The 16,175-nt window shown below is 50.2% G+C and overlaps 2 protein-coding genes and 1 long non-coding RNA gene across 9 annotated transcripts; 1 reads left to right on the top strand and 2 right to left on the bottom strand.

The window, feature by feature from the left end:
- Positions 1–1,706: 1,706 nt before the first annotated feature.
- tmem74b (transmembrane protein 74B) lies at positions 1,707–5,385 on the top strand. 4 transcript variants are annotated; one of them, XM_020703645.2, is made up of 4 exons: positions 1,707–1,895; positions 2,455–2,569; positions 3,412–3,655; positions 3,838–5,385. In XM_020703645.2, the coding sequence occupies exons 3-4, from the start codon at positions 3,458–3,460 to the stop codon at positions 4,417–4,419; spliced, it is 780 nt and encodes a 259-aa protein (XP_020559304.1). In that variant the 5' UTR covers positions 1,707–1,895; positions 2,455–2,569; positions 3,412–3,457; the 3' UTR covers positions 4,420–5,385. The 4 variants fall into 4 exon arrangements, with proteins under 4 accessions (XP_020559304.1, XP_011474011.1, XP_020559302.1 ...); XM_011475709.4 differs by having other exon boundaries at positions 1,757–1,895; positions 3,835–5,385; XM_020703643.3 differs by lacking the exon at positions 1,707–1,895 and adding an exon at positions 2,080–2,275 and having other exon boundaries at positions 3,835–5,385.
- Positions 5,386–10,048: 4,663 nt separating this feature from the next.
- psmf1 (proteasome inhibitor subunit 1) lies at positions 10,049–15,579 on the bottom strand. Of its 2 annotated transcripts, XM_023955348.1 has the most exons (7): positions 15,346–15,579; positions 14,682–14,828; positions 13,482–13,564; positions 13,126–13,314; positions 12,736–12,792; positions 10,766–10,927; positions 10,049–10,440 (listed from the first exon to the last, which is right to left on the bottom strand). In XM_023955348.1, exons 1-7 carry the CDS (start codon positions 15,472–15,474, stop codon positions 10,389–10,391), a joined length of 819 nt encoding a protein of 272 aa, XP_023811116.1. In that variant the 5' UTR covers positions 15,475–15,579; the 3' UTR covers positions 10,049–10,388. The 2 variants fall into 2 exon arrangements, with proteins under 2 accessions (XP_023811116.1, XP_023811117.1); XM_023955349.1 differs by lacking the exon at positions 14,682–14,828.
- Positions 10,934–12,729, bottom strand: LOC144992240 (uncharacterized). 3 transcript variants are annotated; one of them, XR_013656138.1, is made up of 3 exons: positions 11,652–12,729; positions 11,263–11,471; positions 10,934–11,204 (listed from the first exon to the last, which is right to left on the bottom strand). It is a non-coding gene; the product is annotated as an uncharacterized LOC144992240 (long non-coding RNA). The 3 variants fall into 3 exon arrangements; XR_013656136.1 differs by having other exon boundaries at positions 11,263–11,842; positions 11,892–12,729; XR_013656137.1 differs by having other exon boundaries at positions 11,263–11,962; positions 12,012–12,729.
- Positions 15,580–16,175: the final 596 nt, after the last annotated feature.

Below are 16,175 nucleotides of genomic sequence, written 5' to 3'. Positions count from 1 at the left end.
CCAAACAGCCCCAGGCAGCTGTGACCTCTGCCTGGAGGGGGCGGGGCCTCCAGGAGGACTCACCGCCAACCTGCAGAACGAATGCAAAGAAAACTCCATAAACCAAAACACCAAAGACAGACGCTTCAACAGCTTCAGAGCTTCAAGGCTTCAGAGATTCAAAAGCTTCAACAGCTTCAGAGCAGGCAACGTCCATCTCTGCAAGCTTCCGTTTCAGGAGAGACGCTCTGCTGGAGCTGCTGCTCCTGTCAGTAGATCTTTCCTTTCTGCTCTTTTCCATCCCGTCCAGACTTTCCATCTGAGACTTTCTGTGAGGAACCTTCTGAGCCGCTTTGAGTTCGAACAGTTTTTAGTGTAGACCAGGGGTCGGGAACCTATGGCTCGCGAGCCATATATGGCTCTTTTGATGGTCACATGTGGCTCGCAGACAAATCTTTAATTATACTTTTTTTTAATCATTAGTCCAGTTCTTCTCGGGCGCGATGCGATGCCAGAGGCGCGCAGTAGTAGCGGTGCTTGGAGAGAAAAATCTGCGCCAGCGCTATAAGTTTACAATTATCTATAATTTCACAGAGTTTGTACCAACTGGAAACCTGTGAATTGCCGTGCCTAAAAGTGCGCGCTCCCGTCTCTGAGAAAGAGCGCGCAGTTGCGGGGACGGGATGTGTGAGGAAGAAAGCAGAGGGTGGGGGGGGGGGGGGTGTTGTGGGGACAGGCAGCAGGTGAATCGCGCAGGGATTGTAAAAACGTAAAACCCGCTTCCCGTCACTCACTGCAGCGTGTGAGTGTGTGTTTGGTTCCATGTCTGTCTCACATCTACAGAACATTCAGACCTACGATCACGTTTAAAGTCTCAACGCCTGCATGAAGCAGAAACTCACCACGTATCAACCAGACTAAACCATCAGCAAAACTACCACGAGAAATACTCATCATTTATTAGCAACAGAATAACAATGTTATTAAAAAGAATCCACAGACTTATTGTACTTTAAAAATGTTGAAATTACATCAAATGCACACATTCACTTGTATATTTAGTTTTAAATATATCGTTGCTTACTGACTTGGACTGGGTGGCTGTTGGGTCGCGTTAAAAGTTCTGGAGTTCATTGAATGCATCAAGCAGAGATCTGATTGGCTCTCAGTTCTGTCGCTCAGCCTGTTGTTAGGTAATTTGGACCAATGGGGTTCAGCTATGGGCCGAATAAGGGAAATGGGAGGGCTGGAGCGGGAGGGGGGAATATAAAGTTGGGAGAAGCGCTCTCGTTTCAGCGGGAGAGATTCAGGAGTTGCTGAATTAATTGTACGGCGTTTGTTGTGGTCTGCAGTCACCAGAATAAAGAACCTTAAAAGAGGTTAAGTCTCCGTGCCTCAGTGTGGGAAAGGGACACTACATTATTGTATGGCTCTTTGGAAATTACATTTAAAAATATGTGGCGTTTATGGCTCTCTTGGCCAAAAAGGTTCCCGACCCCTGGTGTAGAGGATCAGAAATCCCCCGAGGAACCAAGTGGAGACTTTCAGAGGACAGAAGATGCTGAGAATGAATGAATGTTTTATTAGACCCCATGAAAACAGAGAGAACCAAGAGCAGAAACGAAAAACAAACAGGACAACAGACATAAAAGACAGAATCGAACGGAGCACTTCCGGTGATGGACGCAAATATCCCCGTCGCTCCCGTTCAGCGGCGCTGCAGCCCCGGTTCATCAGGAAATCAGGTCACAAACATGACGTTCCCGTGACTCCGCCGCTCAACCGACACCAGAAATCCACGCGCAGCCTTTGCGCATGGTCAGTGTCTCCTCCGCGCTCCCTCCCCCTCCTCCCCCTCAGCATCCATCATCAGATGATGCCCTCAGCCGTCTGACTCCTCGCAGCATCAGCACCAGGTGAGTCCCTCCGTTCCTCGGTGAGTCTCCGGTGATCTCGTCGCCTCCCCGACCGGTCGGTGCCTCCGGCGGGGTTTGTCAACGGTTGCTGCCCGCTTTCCCGCGGTTCTCCCCGGATGAGCGGCGCTAGTTCCCGCGGACGGACGCGGTCTCCGTGTTTGCTGGCGGGGGGCGCGCGCCTGCCGGTGCGCCGCGGTGTGCTTCCCGACGCGCGCTGACAAACAGCTCCGTGCATCACAAGGTCACGGTATGATGATCACGGCGGGCACGTCCGCTCGCTCACGGGCACTCCGGCGTCTCGCGCTGCCCGAGAGGCGGTCGGTGGCTGACGTGAACCGTTTCTCTCCGGCGGGAAGACGGTGGATTTGACCGCAGAAAAGGTGATGCGTGACGCGGCCACGCAGAGGGTGTGCTGCGTTTAGAATGAAAGTCCCGCTGTGGGATGACTGTGCGTTTCCACCATAAACAGGTCGGGGTCGGTTCGGTGGGGTGGGGGTGGGGGGTCTTATCTGCTTAAGCTGCAGATTTTTGCCGCTGATTCTGTCGTTTGGCTCAACAGGAATGATGGAGGGGACCCTGAATGCAACACCTGGGATGACGTTTGTCACCTGCCTCAGCTGAGACAAGAGATCTGCAACGTCATCACCTGCAAACTGACCTGAGAGTCCCGCAAAGTAAGACACCCCCCCACACACACACACACCTGTCAGTAAGAGAGGAAGGATGTCTTCGTGTTTCTTCTGTTCAGGATGTTTTCAAACACAAAGGTTCTGGGTTTAATGCACATGGAGTTCTTCTCCACACCGTTTAAAGCTCCGTGTTGCTTTGACGTCGACCCACCAGAATGTTTCTGAACTTGTTCTGCAGCAAATCAAGGATGAACTTAACATGCAGAGAGATTCCTTCTAGAAGTTTGAAAAACCCAACTTTTAAAGTTTTGCATTTCAGATTCTGTTGCAGGAGAAGCTGTTCAACAGGAAAATGTGGTCCTGTAGGCTGGAATCTGCATCTTTACAGTCATCATTTGTTTTAACGTCCACCGTTAAAGCTGACAGGGATAAAAGTAGAGCAGTTTAATGAACGTAGAAATGTGGATGGCAGATCCGGTGAAGAGGCAACTGGCAGACGGGCCGAAGGTCCAGAGAAGATCGTTGATGGCGTAGAGGGGAGGAATCCAGAAGGATCTGATGTGGCTTGGCTAGAAATGACTTGGCATAAAGTGGCTCAGCCTGGCTCAGCTCAGCTTGGCCTCTGCAGCGATCGGTAAAGGCTGTCTGATTAGATTTAGCGCAGGTGTGTGAGACCAGGCAGGTTGGCGAGGGCGACGCCCACACCTGACGGTTGACCATAATCGCTGCAGGGGATCAGCTGTGGTTCCTCCCTAAAGAGGATGTCTCAGCAGGACTCTGGACCTGAAACCAGTTCCAGACAGTCCCAGTCGGGAAGTGAAAAGGTCAGATGATGTGATGAGGTCACCTGCCACCGACGCCGCCGCTCCTTCTGCCTTTGTGCTCAGTGACGGCCGGCGGAGCGCAGGTCCGTGAAGACATGACCGCAGGCCCATGGAGTCGTGTCTGAACGCCGTGGAGCTCCAGGAGCTGCGAGGAGGTCGGTCTCCTCTGGCAGCCTCGGCGCCTCGGTCAGGTTCCTCGGTGGGGGGCGCCGGCCGGGGGTTCGAGAACGCCTCCTACCAGCAGGACGAGGAGCAGACCCCGCAGCAGCCAGCGAGTCGTTCGCCTCCCACAGTCAACGGCAGTAAGGTGAGCAGATTTTTGGAATCATTTGGTTTTATGATGTAATCCCCCCCCCATCCCAAGCAGCGGTTTGGGGTCATCCAGAACCTTGTGAGTCAGTGTCTGACCCACTTTCCCGCCTGCTCTTTTCATGTGGACTCTTTGAGCACTTCTCCTCAAATGTTCCCCCTCCTTCTGTCCCGCAGCAGCATCCAGCAGGTTCTCCAGAGTCCTACAACGAGGAGGAAGGAGCTGTGGAGGCAGGCGGGGGGCAGGAGGACGGGCAGGTGGACGACCGTTCTGCCGACTATGGCTTCATCCTGGCGCTGGTCTTCCTGGTCAGTGGGATCGTCTTGGTGGTCATCGCGTACACCATCCCCAGGGAGGCCAAGGTGGACCCCGACTCGGTGTCGGCGCGTCAGATGGAGAAGCTGGAGATGTACTACGCCCAGCTGGGGTCCCACCTGGACAAGTGCATCATTGCAGGCCTGGGCCTGCTGACCTTGGGGGGCATGTTCCTGTCTGTGCTGCTCATGGTCTCCATCTGCCGGGGGGAGATGTACCGACGCAGGGCGGCGTTCGTCCGACCCAAGAGGACTTACGGCTCCATCAACCTGAGGATGAAGCAGCTCGCCACGGGTGAAGCAGCAGGAGGGGAAGGCGGGGACGGAGGGGAGGACTGTTTGGTGGGATGTGCTGAAGGTCAGAACTATTTTCAGGCAGAATCCAGCAGGGATTCAAACCCAGAACCAAGACCTGCTGCTGCTGCTGCTGCTCCATGTGGAGTTTAGACCTCTCTTTAGGCCTCTTTGCTCCCCATAAGGTGGTAGGTGGGAGTGGCAGGTCATCCAGGTGAGACACCAGCAACCCGCCACCTGCTGGACAGATCCAGCTCCTCTTCTGGAATCAGTCGTATGAGAGGTTACGGTGGCAGCAAAGGAGGAGATGTGGAGGTGATAGGCAGAGCAGCAGGTCCCAGAATGTCCACCTCAATGTTTCCACCGCAGACGGGTGGATGACGGCAGTTAAGAGACGTTCAAACTGCAGACTGTGATGCTCCAACACTGCTGTGAATGAAAGCACCAAACCAGCCGCCCTGAATGTGACAAAAATACAATAAAAGCAGCAAAAATCCTGCCTTCCTCAGCTCCAGAGGAATCAGTCCCTCAGACGTGGCAGGACGCTCCACAGCAGAACAAACAGGAGCCTCGTCCTCAGCTTGGACAGCCGTCTGGTTGCCGGTTCTCTTTCCTTCTGTTGCTGCTTCGCCCTGAAAGCCGGCCCGTGGGTGTTTGGACTGACCTACCTGATGCTGCTGCTGCAGGGACACCTGAAAGCTTCACCTGCCGCTGATGGACCCAGACGCTCGCTGAGGCAAAGCAGAGACGGGTTCCTGCTCTTGGCGTGAACGCATGAATGTGTTTTTAAAGCTGTTTTTCACTTTTACTTTTATAAGCGGACGGATTCTGAGTGTAGACAGAAATCTTCCTCTTAACGATTATTCTGATTGTATTCACTATAAAAGAGAGAGTTCATATTTACTGGATGACAGAAGCAAAGGAGACGTTTGTGTTCAGAAAGTGCTTTAAATGTCAAATCCTCCTGATGACTGTATCCTCTCTGTTGTGACGTCACAGATCCACTTGGGTTTTTGCAGCAGAATCTCCAGTTTCTGGTCAAATGGCACAAAACTGAAAAGAAGATGAGCAGCTCGATGTGTTTACCGAAAGGAATAAAAATGAAAGTACCTGCCGACACACCGGTCTGTTCAAACCAATGAGAATCGAGTAAAGATTCACTCAGACATCACTGGAAAACACTAGACATGCAAGTGCACACACACACACACACACACACTTCTGTCCCTTCTTGTGTGTGTGCCAAATCCAGTGACCAATCACCAATGAAAACTGGACTGAGTGACCCCGCCACCTGGCGTTCCAAACAGGAAGTGGCTCAAAGAAGCCAAACTCCCATAGACTTCTATGGAGAAAGGAACAGCTGTTCCTCAGTCATTCTATTGGTCAGAACCACCGTTCTGGATCTGACACTTTCTTTAACATCTTCTTAATAATCTGCATTTCTTTTATGTGGTTATTCAAGTTATAAACTGACCAATCAGATGCCTCAATAAAAGTAGGCGGAGCCTGCTGGCCCCAACGTTCAAAACATTTGACTGATTTTGTGAGGCCCGTTTTCAACTGGTAGGGGTGTGGCCTTCAGACAGGCTCCTTCATGATTCCTGAGAAGGTCTCCATGCTGAAACCCACCAGCGGTGCAGGAAGGAGCAGAAGGAGCTCTGAGACCGTGTTGGTCTTTGACTGAAGACTTCCTGCTTCATCAGAGGGAAACTCCTGCAAATGGCAGCAGGTCGGTGTCTTCACCCCCACACCGAGCTGAAGACTCCACAGCAGGAGGAGGAGGAGGACGGATGATTCACACTGAGCTGTTTGGTCCACACCAAAGTCCAACGCTGGAAAAGGTTCAGTGGGAACAGAGGAGCAAAAACAGAAAGTAATGAAGCACCAGAAAAGACTAAGAGGAACCAACGTGTGAACCCAGAAAGAACAGATCAAATCAAGAGAAGGCAGAAAGCAGACAGACCATCCTCAATAGTCCTGAATGTTCACCTGCCGATCAAACACCTGTTCGTGCTCCACAGCACCTGGGAGGACTCTGGGAACCAATCAGGAGCTTTAGAATTCAGAGATGTTCCTGTTCCCTCTCACTGAGGTCCACCTGAGACTGAACTCCCACCTGATCACAGCAGCGTTCCCACAGGAGACGGGAGGCGTCATCCTGGAGGATCTTCAGAGCAAATGCTGAGGGAACATTTGTGAGAGTCAGAAACCTGTCTGTGGCTGGAATGAAGGAGTTCAGAGAACTGATCTCACTCGCAGGTGAAACAGGTGAGATCTGAAACTGTCAGCTTGGAAACCCGTCACAGAAAAGTTGGTCTTTTATTGAACTTCAGGAGTTTGGAGTCGATCCTGATCTGACCTCCTCTGACCTCTGACCTCCTGAACGTTTCAGCCTGAAGACTGCAACTGAAGCTCAGGTTCTCCTGTGAAGAGGAGGAGGAGTGAAGGCTTTTCTGGTAGTTCTTCAGCTTGTTGGAGGGAGCTCTGTAATGCTGGGGGGGGGGGGGGGGGGGGGTCATCAGCAGGGACTGGATGAAGGTTGGTTTTGTGTAGAATCAAGAAGGAAAAGGACTCACAGACGTGATGTTTCCTCATTAAGAGAATAAAACTTCCTCCTGCATAAATGCAGCAGCTGCACTGAAAGTGTCTGACAGGCGATGAAGACTCCGGAGCGTCTTCTTCTCGTCTGGGATGCTCCTGAAAGTCAGCAGGAGAAGCAGCAGAGAGTGAATCCATCTGTATTCTGTCAGCAGCCGGCGTCTCTGAGACCGCACAGACTCTATTTATATCCAGCTCTGCTGCTGGAGGCCGTCTCACGTGTCACGGAAAGTCCTTGTGAGGACAAACGTCCACGGTCAGAAACCATGAGACCAGCATCAGGGACGTCTTCCTCAGAGGGTCAACGCGTCCTGCCAGCAGAGCAGGTGAGTCCAGGTGAGAACAGGTGAGAACAGGTTACAGTGTGGGCGGAGTTTCTCCAATAGAAAAGCAGGAATGGCTGATGGATGGAAAATGGGTGGATGGGGGGGGGGGACTTTTGTCTGACAGGCTCCAGTCTCCAGGTCTGTTTGATCATTAGATCTCACTCCTGCAATAACTGAAGATTTTCCTGAGAAACCTGATCGGCTGAACGAATCCGCGTTTGATTTCTTTGTTTTTTATAGCAGGAAGACATCAGAACCCCCCAAACATGAACAAACATTCTGGGTTTCTGAGAGGAGAGAAGGACATCACCTCCAGGAAACCTCAGGCGACAGTCTTTCCCATTTGTCCTTCACCCACAGCGCTGCTGCTTCAGCGCTTTCATGGAGGTCACGTGACGCTCAGCTGTTTAGGATTCAGAGATAAACTCAAGGAGAACTCTGGATTACGACCCCCCCAGGTTCAGTCTCGTTAATCACAACACATCCTCAGAGAAACAGGTGGGACCATGACAAAGCCGTGAAAGATGTTCCCAGCTGGGAGGAGTCTGGTCCCTCTAGGTCCCCGTTTCCCAGCAGCAGCAGCAGCAGCAGCAGCAGCAGCAGCAGCTACAGCAGCAGCAGCAGCAGCAGCAGCAGCTACAGCACCAGCAGCAGCAGCAGAACAACAGCAGCAGCAGCAGCAGCAGCAGCAGCAGCTACAGCAGCAGCAGCAGCAGCTGCAGCAGCAGCAGCAGAACAACAGCAGCAGCATCAGCTGCAGCAGCAGCAGCAGCAGCAGCAGCAGCAGCAGCAGAACAACAGCAGCAGCAGCAGCAGCAGCATCAGCTGCAGCAGCAGCAGCAGCAGCAGCAGCAGCAGCAGAACAACAGCAGCAGCAACAGCAGCAGCAGCTGCAGCAGCAGCAGCAGCAGAACAACAGCAGCAGCAACAGCAGCAGCAGCAGCATCAGCTGCAGCAGCAGCAGCAGCAGCAGCAGAACAACAGCAGCTGCAGCTGATGCTGCTGCTGTTGTTCTGCTGCTGCTGCTGCTGCAGCTGATGCTGCTGCTGCCGCTGCTGCAGCTGATGCTGCTGCTGTTGTTCTGCTGCTGCTGCTGCTGCTGCTGCAGCTGATGCTGCTGCTGCTGCTGCTGCCACTGCTGCTGCTGCAGCTCCAGCTGCTGCTGCTGCTGCTGCCACTGCTGCTGCTGCAGCTGCAGCTGCAGCTGCTGCTGCTGCCGCTGCTGCAGCTGATGCTGCCACTGCTGCTGCTGCTGCAGCTGATGCTGCTGCTGCTGCTGCTGCTGTTGTTCTGCTGCTGCTGCTGCTGCTGCTGCAGCTGATGCTGCTGCTGTTGTTCTGCTGCTGCTGCTGCAGCTGCTGCTGCTGCTGCAGCAGCAGTGGCAGCAGCAGCAGCAGCTGCAGCTGCAGCAGCAGAACAAACAGCAAAAGGCCTGACGACGGTCATCAATGCACAAACCCCTGCAGAAAGAGCTGCAGCCGACATCCCCCATCCAACCCTCTGCATCATCATCTCAGTTGTCATGGAAACGTCATCACTGCTTTTCTGTCCGTCTGCAGGGTCAGAAGGTGAACCCATGAACGCTGGAAGGTGATTAATGTAGCTTCTCTGTTGGCATGGCAACCAGATCTGAACATTGACATCATACTTCACCGTTCAGAACTAAAAGACCTTTTTTTCAAAGTACCATTCTTGTGTAATAGTTGAATGGTTTTGTGTAACCCTTGTGCTATCTTATGACCCCCCCCCCCCCCCTTCCATTGAGGTGTTCTCCCTACCATGACAAAGGTGGATAAAGGTGGAAAGATTTCATGTAATCCATGGACACCAGTGAAGATCACAAATCATTGAAGAAAAAAGGTTCAGAGCACTGTCTAGTGGGTCTAGATGACCCAACTCCCAACGTTAAAGTGCCTAGGATAGCACAAGGGTTAAATGAAGAGAAAGACAGAAAAGTCTCTGACTTCATGGTTCATTTTCAATTCTGTTTTTTCCCTTTCGGGGTCACGGGGCTGCTGGAGCCTATCCTGGCCACTTGTGGGTGAAGGCAGGGGACGCCCTGGACTGGTCGCCAGTCTGTCACGGGTTAGAATATCCTCAATCACACATCCATTCACTCTCACACTCACACCTAGGGACAATTTAGATTAACCTATGAAGCATGTTTTTGGACGGTGGGAGGAAGCCGGAGACCCTGGAGAAAACCCACACATGCACGGGGAGAACATGCAAACTCCACACAGAAAGGACCCCCATTGGTGTTCTGTTCCAGGTCCCCCAGCCGGGACTTGAACTGGGGGCCTTCTTGCTGCGAGGCAAGAGCGCTAACCACTGCACCACCGTGCAGCCTGGACTTCATGATGACGTCTGTCAACGTCTGCAGGATGTCAGACTGAGCAGAAAGATTCACAGGTAAACCACTAAACCTCTCAAATTAGGATTTTATGAATCTGCATCTCTGTGGGACGGCAGCAGAAGGTCCGGGAGCAGAAACCGAACCGGTTCCAGGAGCAGAACCGAACCGGTTCCAGGAGCAGAACCGAACCGGTTCCGGGAACAGAAGGTCCGGGACCAGAAAAGAGGAATCAGATGAAGAATAAAATTCAGGATGTTGTTCTGGACTTTGTCCGTCTGAAACTGGACCGTCGGAACCGAAAAGCTGTTTTTTTTACAGAATGTAACCCTTCATGTCTGAAATCTGCTGCTAAATTTGATTGTCTTTTTTCATCACCGTTCGTGTTTTACTTGATCAGAAAAAGAGAATCTTCAGAGATTTTTGTTCTGAGTGTCAAACCTCTGTGACCCACAACGACCCGCTTCTACAGAACCGGCCCAAGCAGAAAGCAGCACAGAGAAATGATTCAAACATTTATTCCATCAACAGGATTCACAGTTTTTTAAACTAACTTTATTTCTGGTGTTCCTGAATGAGCCACAAAATGATCAGGAACCTGAAATCGGAGCGAGAGTCCGACCCGAAGCTCAGAACTCAAACTCCGTCCGGTTTTCTGGGCCGTCTGCTCCAAACACCGAGACAAGCAGAAGGATTTCCTTCTGGAATCGTCTCCTCCGACCCAAAACAAACTCGCTTATCTCAACCAGAACCTGCAGCCTCAAACTTCACGTCCTGAAAGCTGAGAGCAAAGTGAGCGGGTCAGAACCGAGTCAGGGTTTCAGAACCACCCACGTTCAGCTCTACATGAACATGTCATCGTAGCCGGGGGGGGGCATGTGGTCCGGATCCGGCCTAGGAAGCAAAAACACAAACAGGTTTCAGGTTTTTGGTTTCTGCTGCAGCTTAGGTCATCAAAAGAGAACCAGAACCGCCCAGAACACGACCAGAACCCAACGCAGCGCTTTGTCTGTTTGTTTTAGGACTCTGTGCTGCAGCGGATCAAACTTTTCCAAGAGATTTTCTTCTCTTAAAGTCATTTTAGGAGAAAATCTCTAAAAAAACCCAATTCTCTGAAATCAGAACCAAATTCTTCAGAATCCGCACAGACGTGTGTCTCTCTGGGTTTTGGCTGCAACAACCATCATCACATGCAGGAGAACACGAGTGCTGCCTTCACCCTGGTCTGTGCCGCCCGATGGGTCCAAACGGGTCGAAGCGAGCTCCCGGTGGCACGGCTCCGGGGGGCAGAATGTCCGGGATGCCGCTGGAGGGGTCGAAGCCGGAGCGGGGGAACCCCGACCTCAGGGGGTCCACGATCATCCCGCCCCCACCTCGAGATCTGAGGACGAGTCAGGAGGACAAAGGACACGATGAACGTTTCTGCAGGAGCAGAACCAGAGCAGAACCAGAGGGGTTCTGCACACAGGAACGTTGACTGGAACACGACCTTCAGAGGTTCTGACACGAGACTGCAAACGGGTCAATCCTCTCTGAGGAGGTTCTCCTCAGGAAAAGGAGGCTCCAGCGGAACCGAAAGCCAGGAAGTCACAGAGCTACTCCTCCAGCTTCACGTGGACTAACAGAACCCAACAGAACCCCACTGAACCCTCCAGAACCTCACAGATCCCCATGAACCCTACAGAACCCTACAGAACCCCCTGAACCCTCCAGAACCTCACAGATCCCCCTGAACCCCACAGAACCCCACTGAACCCACCAGAACCTCACAGTGGACTAATAAAACCCAACAGAACCCCACAGAACCCTCCAGAACCCCACTGAACCCTACAAAACCCCACAGAACCCTACAGAACCCCACTGAACCCTACAGAACCTCACAGATCCCCATGAACCCTACAGAACCCCAAAGAACCCTCCAGAACCTCACAGATCCCCCTGAACCCCACAGAACCCCACTGAACCCTCCAGAACCTCACAGTGGACTAATAAAACCCAACAGAACCCCACTGAACCCTCCAGAACCTCACAGTGGACTAATAAAACCCAACAGAACCCCATAGAACCCTCCAGAACCTCACAGATCCCCCTGAACCCCACAGAACCCCACTGAACCCACCAGAACCTCACAGTGGACTAATAAAACCCAACAGAACCCCACAGAACCCTCCAGAACCTCACAGATCCCCCTGAACCCCACAGAACCCCACTGAACCCACCAGAACCTCACAGTGGACTAATAAAACCCAACAGAACCCCACAGAACCCTACAGAACCCCACTGAACCCACCAGAACCTCACAGATCCCCCTGAACCCCACAGAACCCCACTGAACCCACCAGAACCTCACAGTGGACTAATAAAACCCAACAGAACCCCAAAGAACCCTACAGAACCCCACTGAACCCACCAGAACCTCACAGATCCCCCTGAACCCCACAGAACCCCACTGAACCCACCAGAACCTCACAGTGGACTAATAAAACCCAACAGAACCCCACAGAACCCTCCAAAACCCCACTGAACCCACCAGAACCTCACAGTGGACTAATAAAACCCAACAGAACCCCACAGAACCCCACAGAACCCCACTGAACCCACCAGAACCTCACAGTGGACTAATAAAACCCAACAGAACCCCACAGAACCCTACAAAACCCCACTGAACCCACCAGAACCTCACAGTGGACTAATAAAACCCAACAGAACCCCACAGAACCCTCCAAAACCCCACTGAACCCTACAAAACCACACAGAACCCTTCAGAACCCCACTGAACCCTACAGAACCTCACAGATCCCCATGAACCCTACTGAACCCCAAAGAACCCTACAGAACCCCACAGTGGACTAATAAAACCCCACAGTGCTCTAGTAAAACCCAACAGAACCCTACAGAACCGACTCAAAGAAAAAACAACAATAAGGCTTTCAACACAAATTCCAGATGTAATCCTCTCAGGAGTTTAGAAAGACGGTAAAGAAAAGGAGGAAAATGTCAAAGTGAGGCGTCATGTGACCATCGAATGCTGACTCAGCAGATTCTGTTCAGAGATTCAGCGTTCGAGGTCAAAGCTGTGAGTCCGCGAGGCCGGAGGCTGATAATCCGTCATCCCAAATCCTTGGATTAGGACAACGCTGGCTGAAACTCACAAACATCTGGAAGTTTTAGAGGAGGAGACACACCCACCCGAACGGATCCAGATCTGCTCCCCCAGTGGCAAAAGGCGGAACTGCAGGCTCACGCCTGAAAAACAAAGCGTTCATCAAATGATGAAGAATCACCTCACCTTCATCAGGAGCAGCACAGCATCCGTGATGACTGTTTCCTTCCTGACAGAATAAACCTTTCAAAATAAAAGCTCATCTTTAGATAGACTTGTTTCTGCTTTTATCCTTTAAAGTTCAGACGGATCTAACAACTCATTCAGTTCTGTGAGAAAATAACAGGAATTTATTCCTGATTTTTACTTTAACGTCATTTCTTTTAACTTTCAGAATATAGAAATATTCTAGAAAGAGAGAATAAAGACTTCTTTATCCCATCGCTGTGATCAAATCAATGCCAGAATTTCCCAACCATGGATGCTGCGTTCCCGGACCAGGACGTCTGCTGGGAATGCGTAGAGGGTCGTCCTCCTCTCTCCTCCTCCTTCCTCCTGCTTCGTCCTCATCCTCCCGCAAACTCCTCCTCCCTGCTTTCTTCTCCTGGGGGGGCAGCAGCTGAGCCCTCACCTTCTCTGACAAACCGTCTCCATTTATGAAAACCCTTCAGAATAAAAGCCTTCAGTCAATCATTTCATCCAGATTCAGGGTTGCTACCTCTGCACCCGCAGCTCTTATGGTCTGCCCTCCTCACCTGTGACTCTGTGACCCTGAGGGACTGAAAACAGGAAGAACTGCTGATTCCTGTGGGGGACGTTTTTTTACACCGACCTGTCAAACGTGTCCAGATGGTCGGCGTCCACGTGATCCTTCATGTTCACGGTCAGGTCGGTCACCTGCTGCGTGCTGCAGTTCTTCAGACACACAGAAAGCAGACGCCGTCACACCGCCGTTACCTTCAGCTGGAATCTGACGTCAGCATTTCTGAACGACGATTGTTCAGAGTTTCTGTGACGTTCGTGACGCGTGGACTCATGTTCAATACAACACGAGTCCACATGTCTGCAGGACGTGAACGGAACAGAAAAATAACATGCCACCATAATAAAGATTGAAGAAACAGACAGAGGGCTGTACCGACTCACTGCACAACTACACATAATATATTCACCAGGTTTCTGCTTCAGAAATATTTATTGTTTTCCTGTTTCTCTTTATTCTAGTATCTTCAGCCATGTTTTGCAGCTTATCTTCTACAGTTACTCATCTATTTCAACCATCCATCTATTCAAATGTTCGGCTCTTTCAGCTTTTTCCAGCTGTGACTTTTGGTCCTTCAAATCCTTGAACTTTTCCAGATATTCCAGGATTTCTGCCTCCATTTAAATAAATGGGGAATCCTTGGTGCAGAAGCTCGCTGGTTTGATACCCGGCTCTGGCATTTTTCACAAACATTTTTGTTATTGTGCTGTTTTCACTTTATTTATGGTCAACTTTGATCATTTCTTTATTTTTTGCCCGTTATTCCCCTTTAAGTTTCATTTTCATTCAGCAGTACAGCATTTAACCGGCATTTTCTTCTAGAAATGCAGCTCCTTCTAGTTTAAGTTTCTTTTTGAAGACCTTTTCAGAACTTCTGCTGGGAAATCAAAATAAAAGAAAACCATCAAAGTTCAAACCTAAAGCCATCTGATCTTCATTCAGAAAACCTTTGTTAAAATCTCTGACTGCTCTCTATTTTTTTAATTTGAAGCTATTCCACTAAATCTTCACCTTTCAACAGTTCTGAGATGATAAATAACGCCTTTGTGTGCTCCCTACATCATCAAAACACGTCTGATGTTCTAAAACGAGCCAAATGTTGCCATGAAACCTAAAAGCGGCCTCTGTGTTTTTAAATTTCAGATTTGTTTCTCTGTCGTCTCAGATGTGAGGTTCGCTGCAGACTTTTTGCATTTAATGCTTCGTTCTCCCTCATTCCAGCAGAGTGCCCACCCCCTCATGTCCTGAAGGACCCCCCCCCATGCCTACCATCAGGTTGAATATCACAGCAGAGTCCACGGGGACGGCTTTCAGCAGCATCTTTGCGTCCGCGCCTTCGTAGCGGAGACTGTACAGCTCCTTGTTGCTGCTCCAGTCTGCAGGCAGGAGCTCCGACTTCCGGTCACCGCTGCGGGGCTGGGGGGAGGGACGGGGGCGGGGGGGGGGGGGTGAGACACCCTCTCTTTCAAACGCTTCTGTGCCCCCCCCCCCGCGCTAAAGATGACGTGACACTTTTTGCGGAAAGTCCATTTGTTTAGTATGAGACCAAATGGCGCGTGCCAACTGCACGAGACTAAAAATCGGACTAAAACATGACTCAATGCAGAACTTTAGGAGGTCAAAGGTCACCTAGATGGAGGAAGAAGAACCAACTCAGCGGAGGTTTCCTCTGAATCGCCTGCAGGACAGTTTCAGTTTCCATCCTGATCCTCCTGCTAATGTAGCAAAGCTAACATTTATTCCCACAGACTGAGAGTTTAAATCAAAACTGTAACTCAGAGGGACTTCAGAGGCTGTCAACAAACTACGATCTAAAAGTAAACAAACAGCATTAACTTGGTTCGTCTCGTATCTTAAATGTGTTTAAATAAAACCAGAATGTGTTGTTGGTTTGTCTCTTCTGGTTCTGCTTAAGTTAGCTAGTTCGACCCACCTCGTCTCCGGAACCGATGCACCGGTATCCTCCCTTGATCATTTCCCAGTGAACGAAACACACGAGGGCGTCCTGAGGACAAGTCAGGCTACCTGTGACGCAGGTGTACAACACCTCCAAGCCTGCCATGTTGTCTCACAAACCAACAGCACAGAACAAGAACAGAAAACAAAAATCGCAGAGTCGTCGCTTCCATAACAACCACAGCGACTTCCTGCAGGGATTTTCAAAGTAAAAGCACGTGGCTTTTAGAGGATTGCAGAAAACACATACGACACGCTAAAATAGTATTGTAGACGTGATACAGTCACAATTTAGTAATCAGATATTTTTAAAACGAACAACGATAATCTACTTCAACGTGACGCTAACACAGGCCCACAAAAGCGTTAATTTTATTTTATTTTTAAATACGCCCCCGGAAACAGTAAAATAGTTTATTCCAACTAGACGGCGAGTTGCAGTTTTGTTTTGATCCGTCACATAAATCTTTCGACTGAAAACACGCAAATGACAAAACATTCCGCATTCCGGGGTGATTAAAGAAAAACGCCTGTAATATGTGCTATATTATTGTTTAAAATTACAGCGTCTTTATGTATATTCAGCATATGCAAAATTAGAACTAACAACAAGATCATATGAAAACTCCTCTGTTGAGATTAAACTCCTTTTCAAGTTGTTTAAAATGTGTTTATTTACCTTTACACATAAAATTAAATACAATATTTGATTAAAACAAAATTCTAATCTTGATTTTAATTGCTTGAATTATGCGTTTTAAATAGTCTTTTTGTAAATATGTTCCTTTATTATTATTATTATTATTA

This window comes from Oryzias latipes, chromosome 5 (genome assembly GCF_053564925.1).
Source record: "Oryzias latipes strain Hd-rR chromosome 5, Olatipes_Hd-rR_3.1".
NCBI lineage: Eukaryota > Metazoa > Chordata > Actinopteri > Beloniformes > Adrianichthyidae > Oryzias > Oryzias latipes.
Note: the sequence above shows the minus strand (reverse complement) of the source record. Positions and strands in the feature narration are given on the sequence as shown.

Bases quoted from the DNA above. Each gene is read 5' to 3' on its own strand.
- tmem74b (XM_011475709.4), top strand. From the start codon at position 3,458: ATGGAGTCGTGTCTGAACGCCGTGGAGCTCCAGGAGCTGCGAGGAGGT. The intron at 3,656-3,834 runs GTGAGCAGATTT...TCTGTCCCGCAG, and splicing joins CCACAGTCAACGGCAGTAAG to CAGCATCCAGCAGGTTCTCC.
- psmf1 (XM_023955348.1), bottom strand. From the start codon at position 15,474: ATGGCAGGCTTGGAGGTGTTGTACACCTGCGTCACAGGTAGCCTGACT. The intron at 13,315-13,481 runs GTCGGTGTAAAA...TTTATTCTGAAG, and splicing joins CATCTGGACACGTTTGACAG to GGTTTTCATAAATGGAGACG. The intron at 12,793-13,125 runs GTTGGGAAATTC...TTTGTTTTTCAG, and splicing joins CCGGGAACGCAGCATCCATG to GCGTGAGCCTGCAGTTCCGC.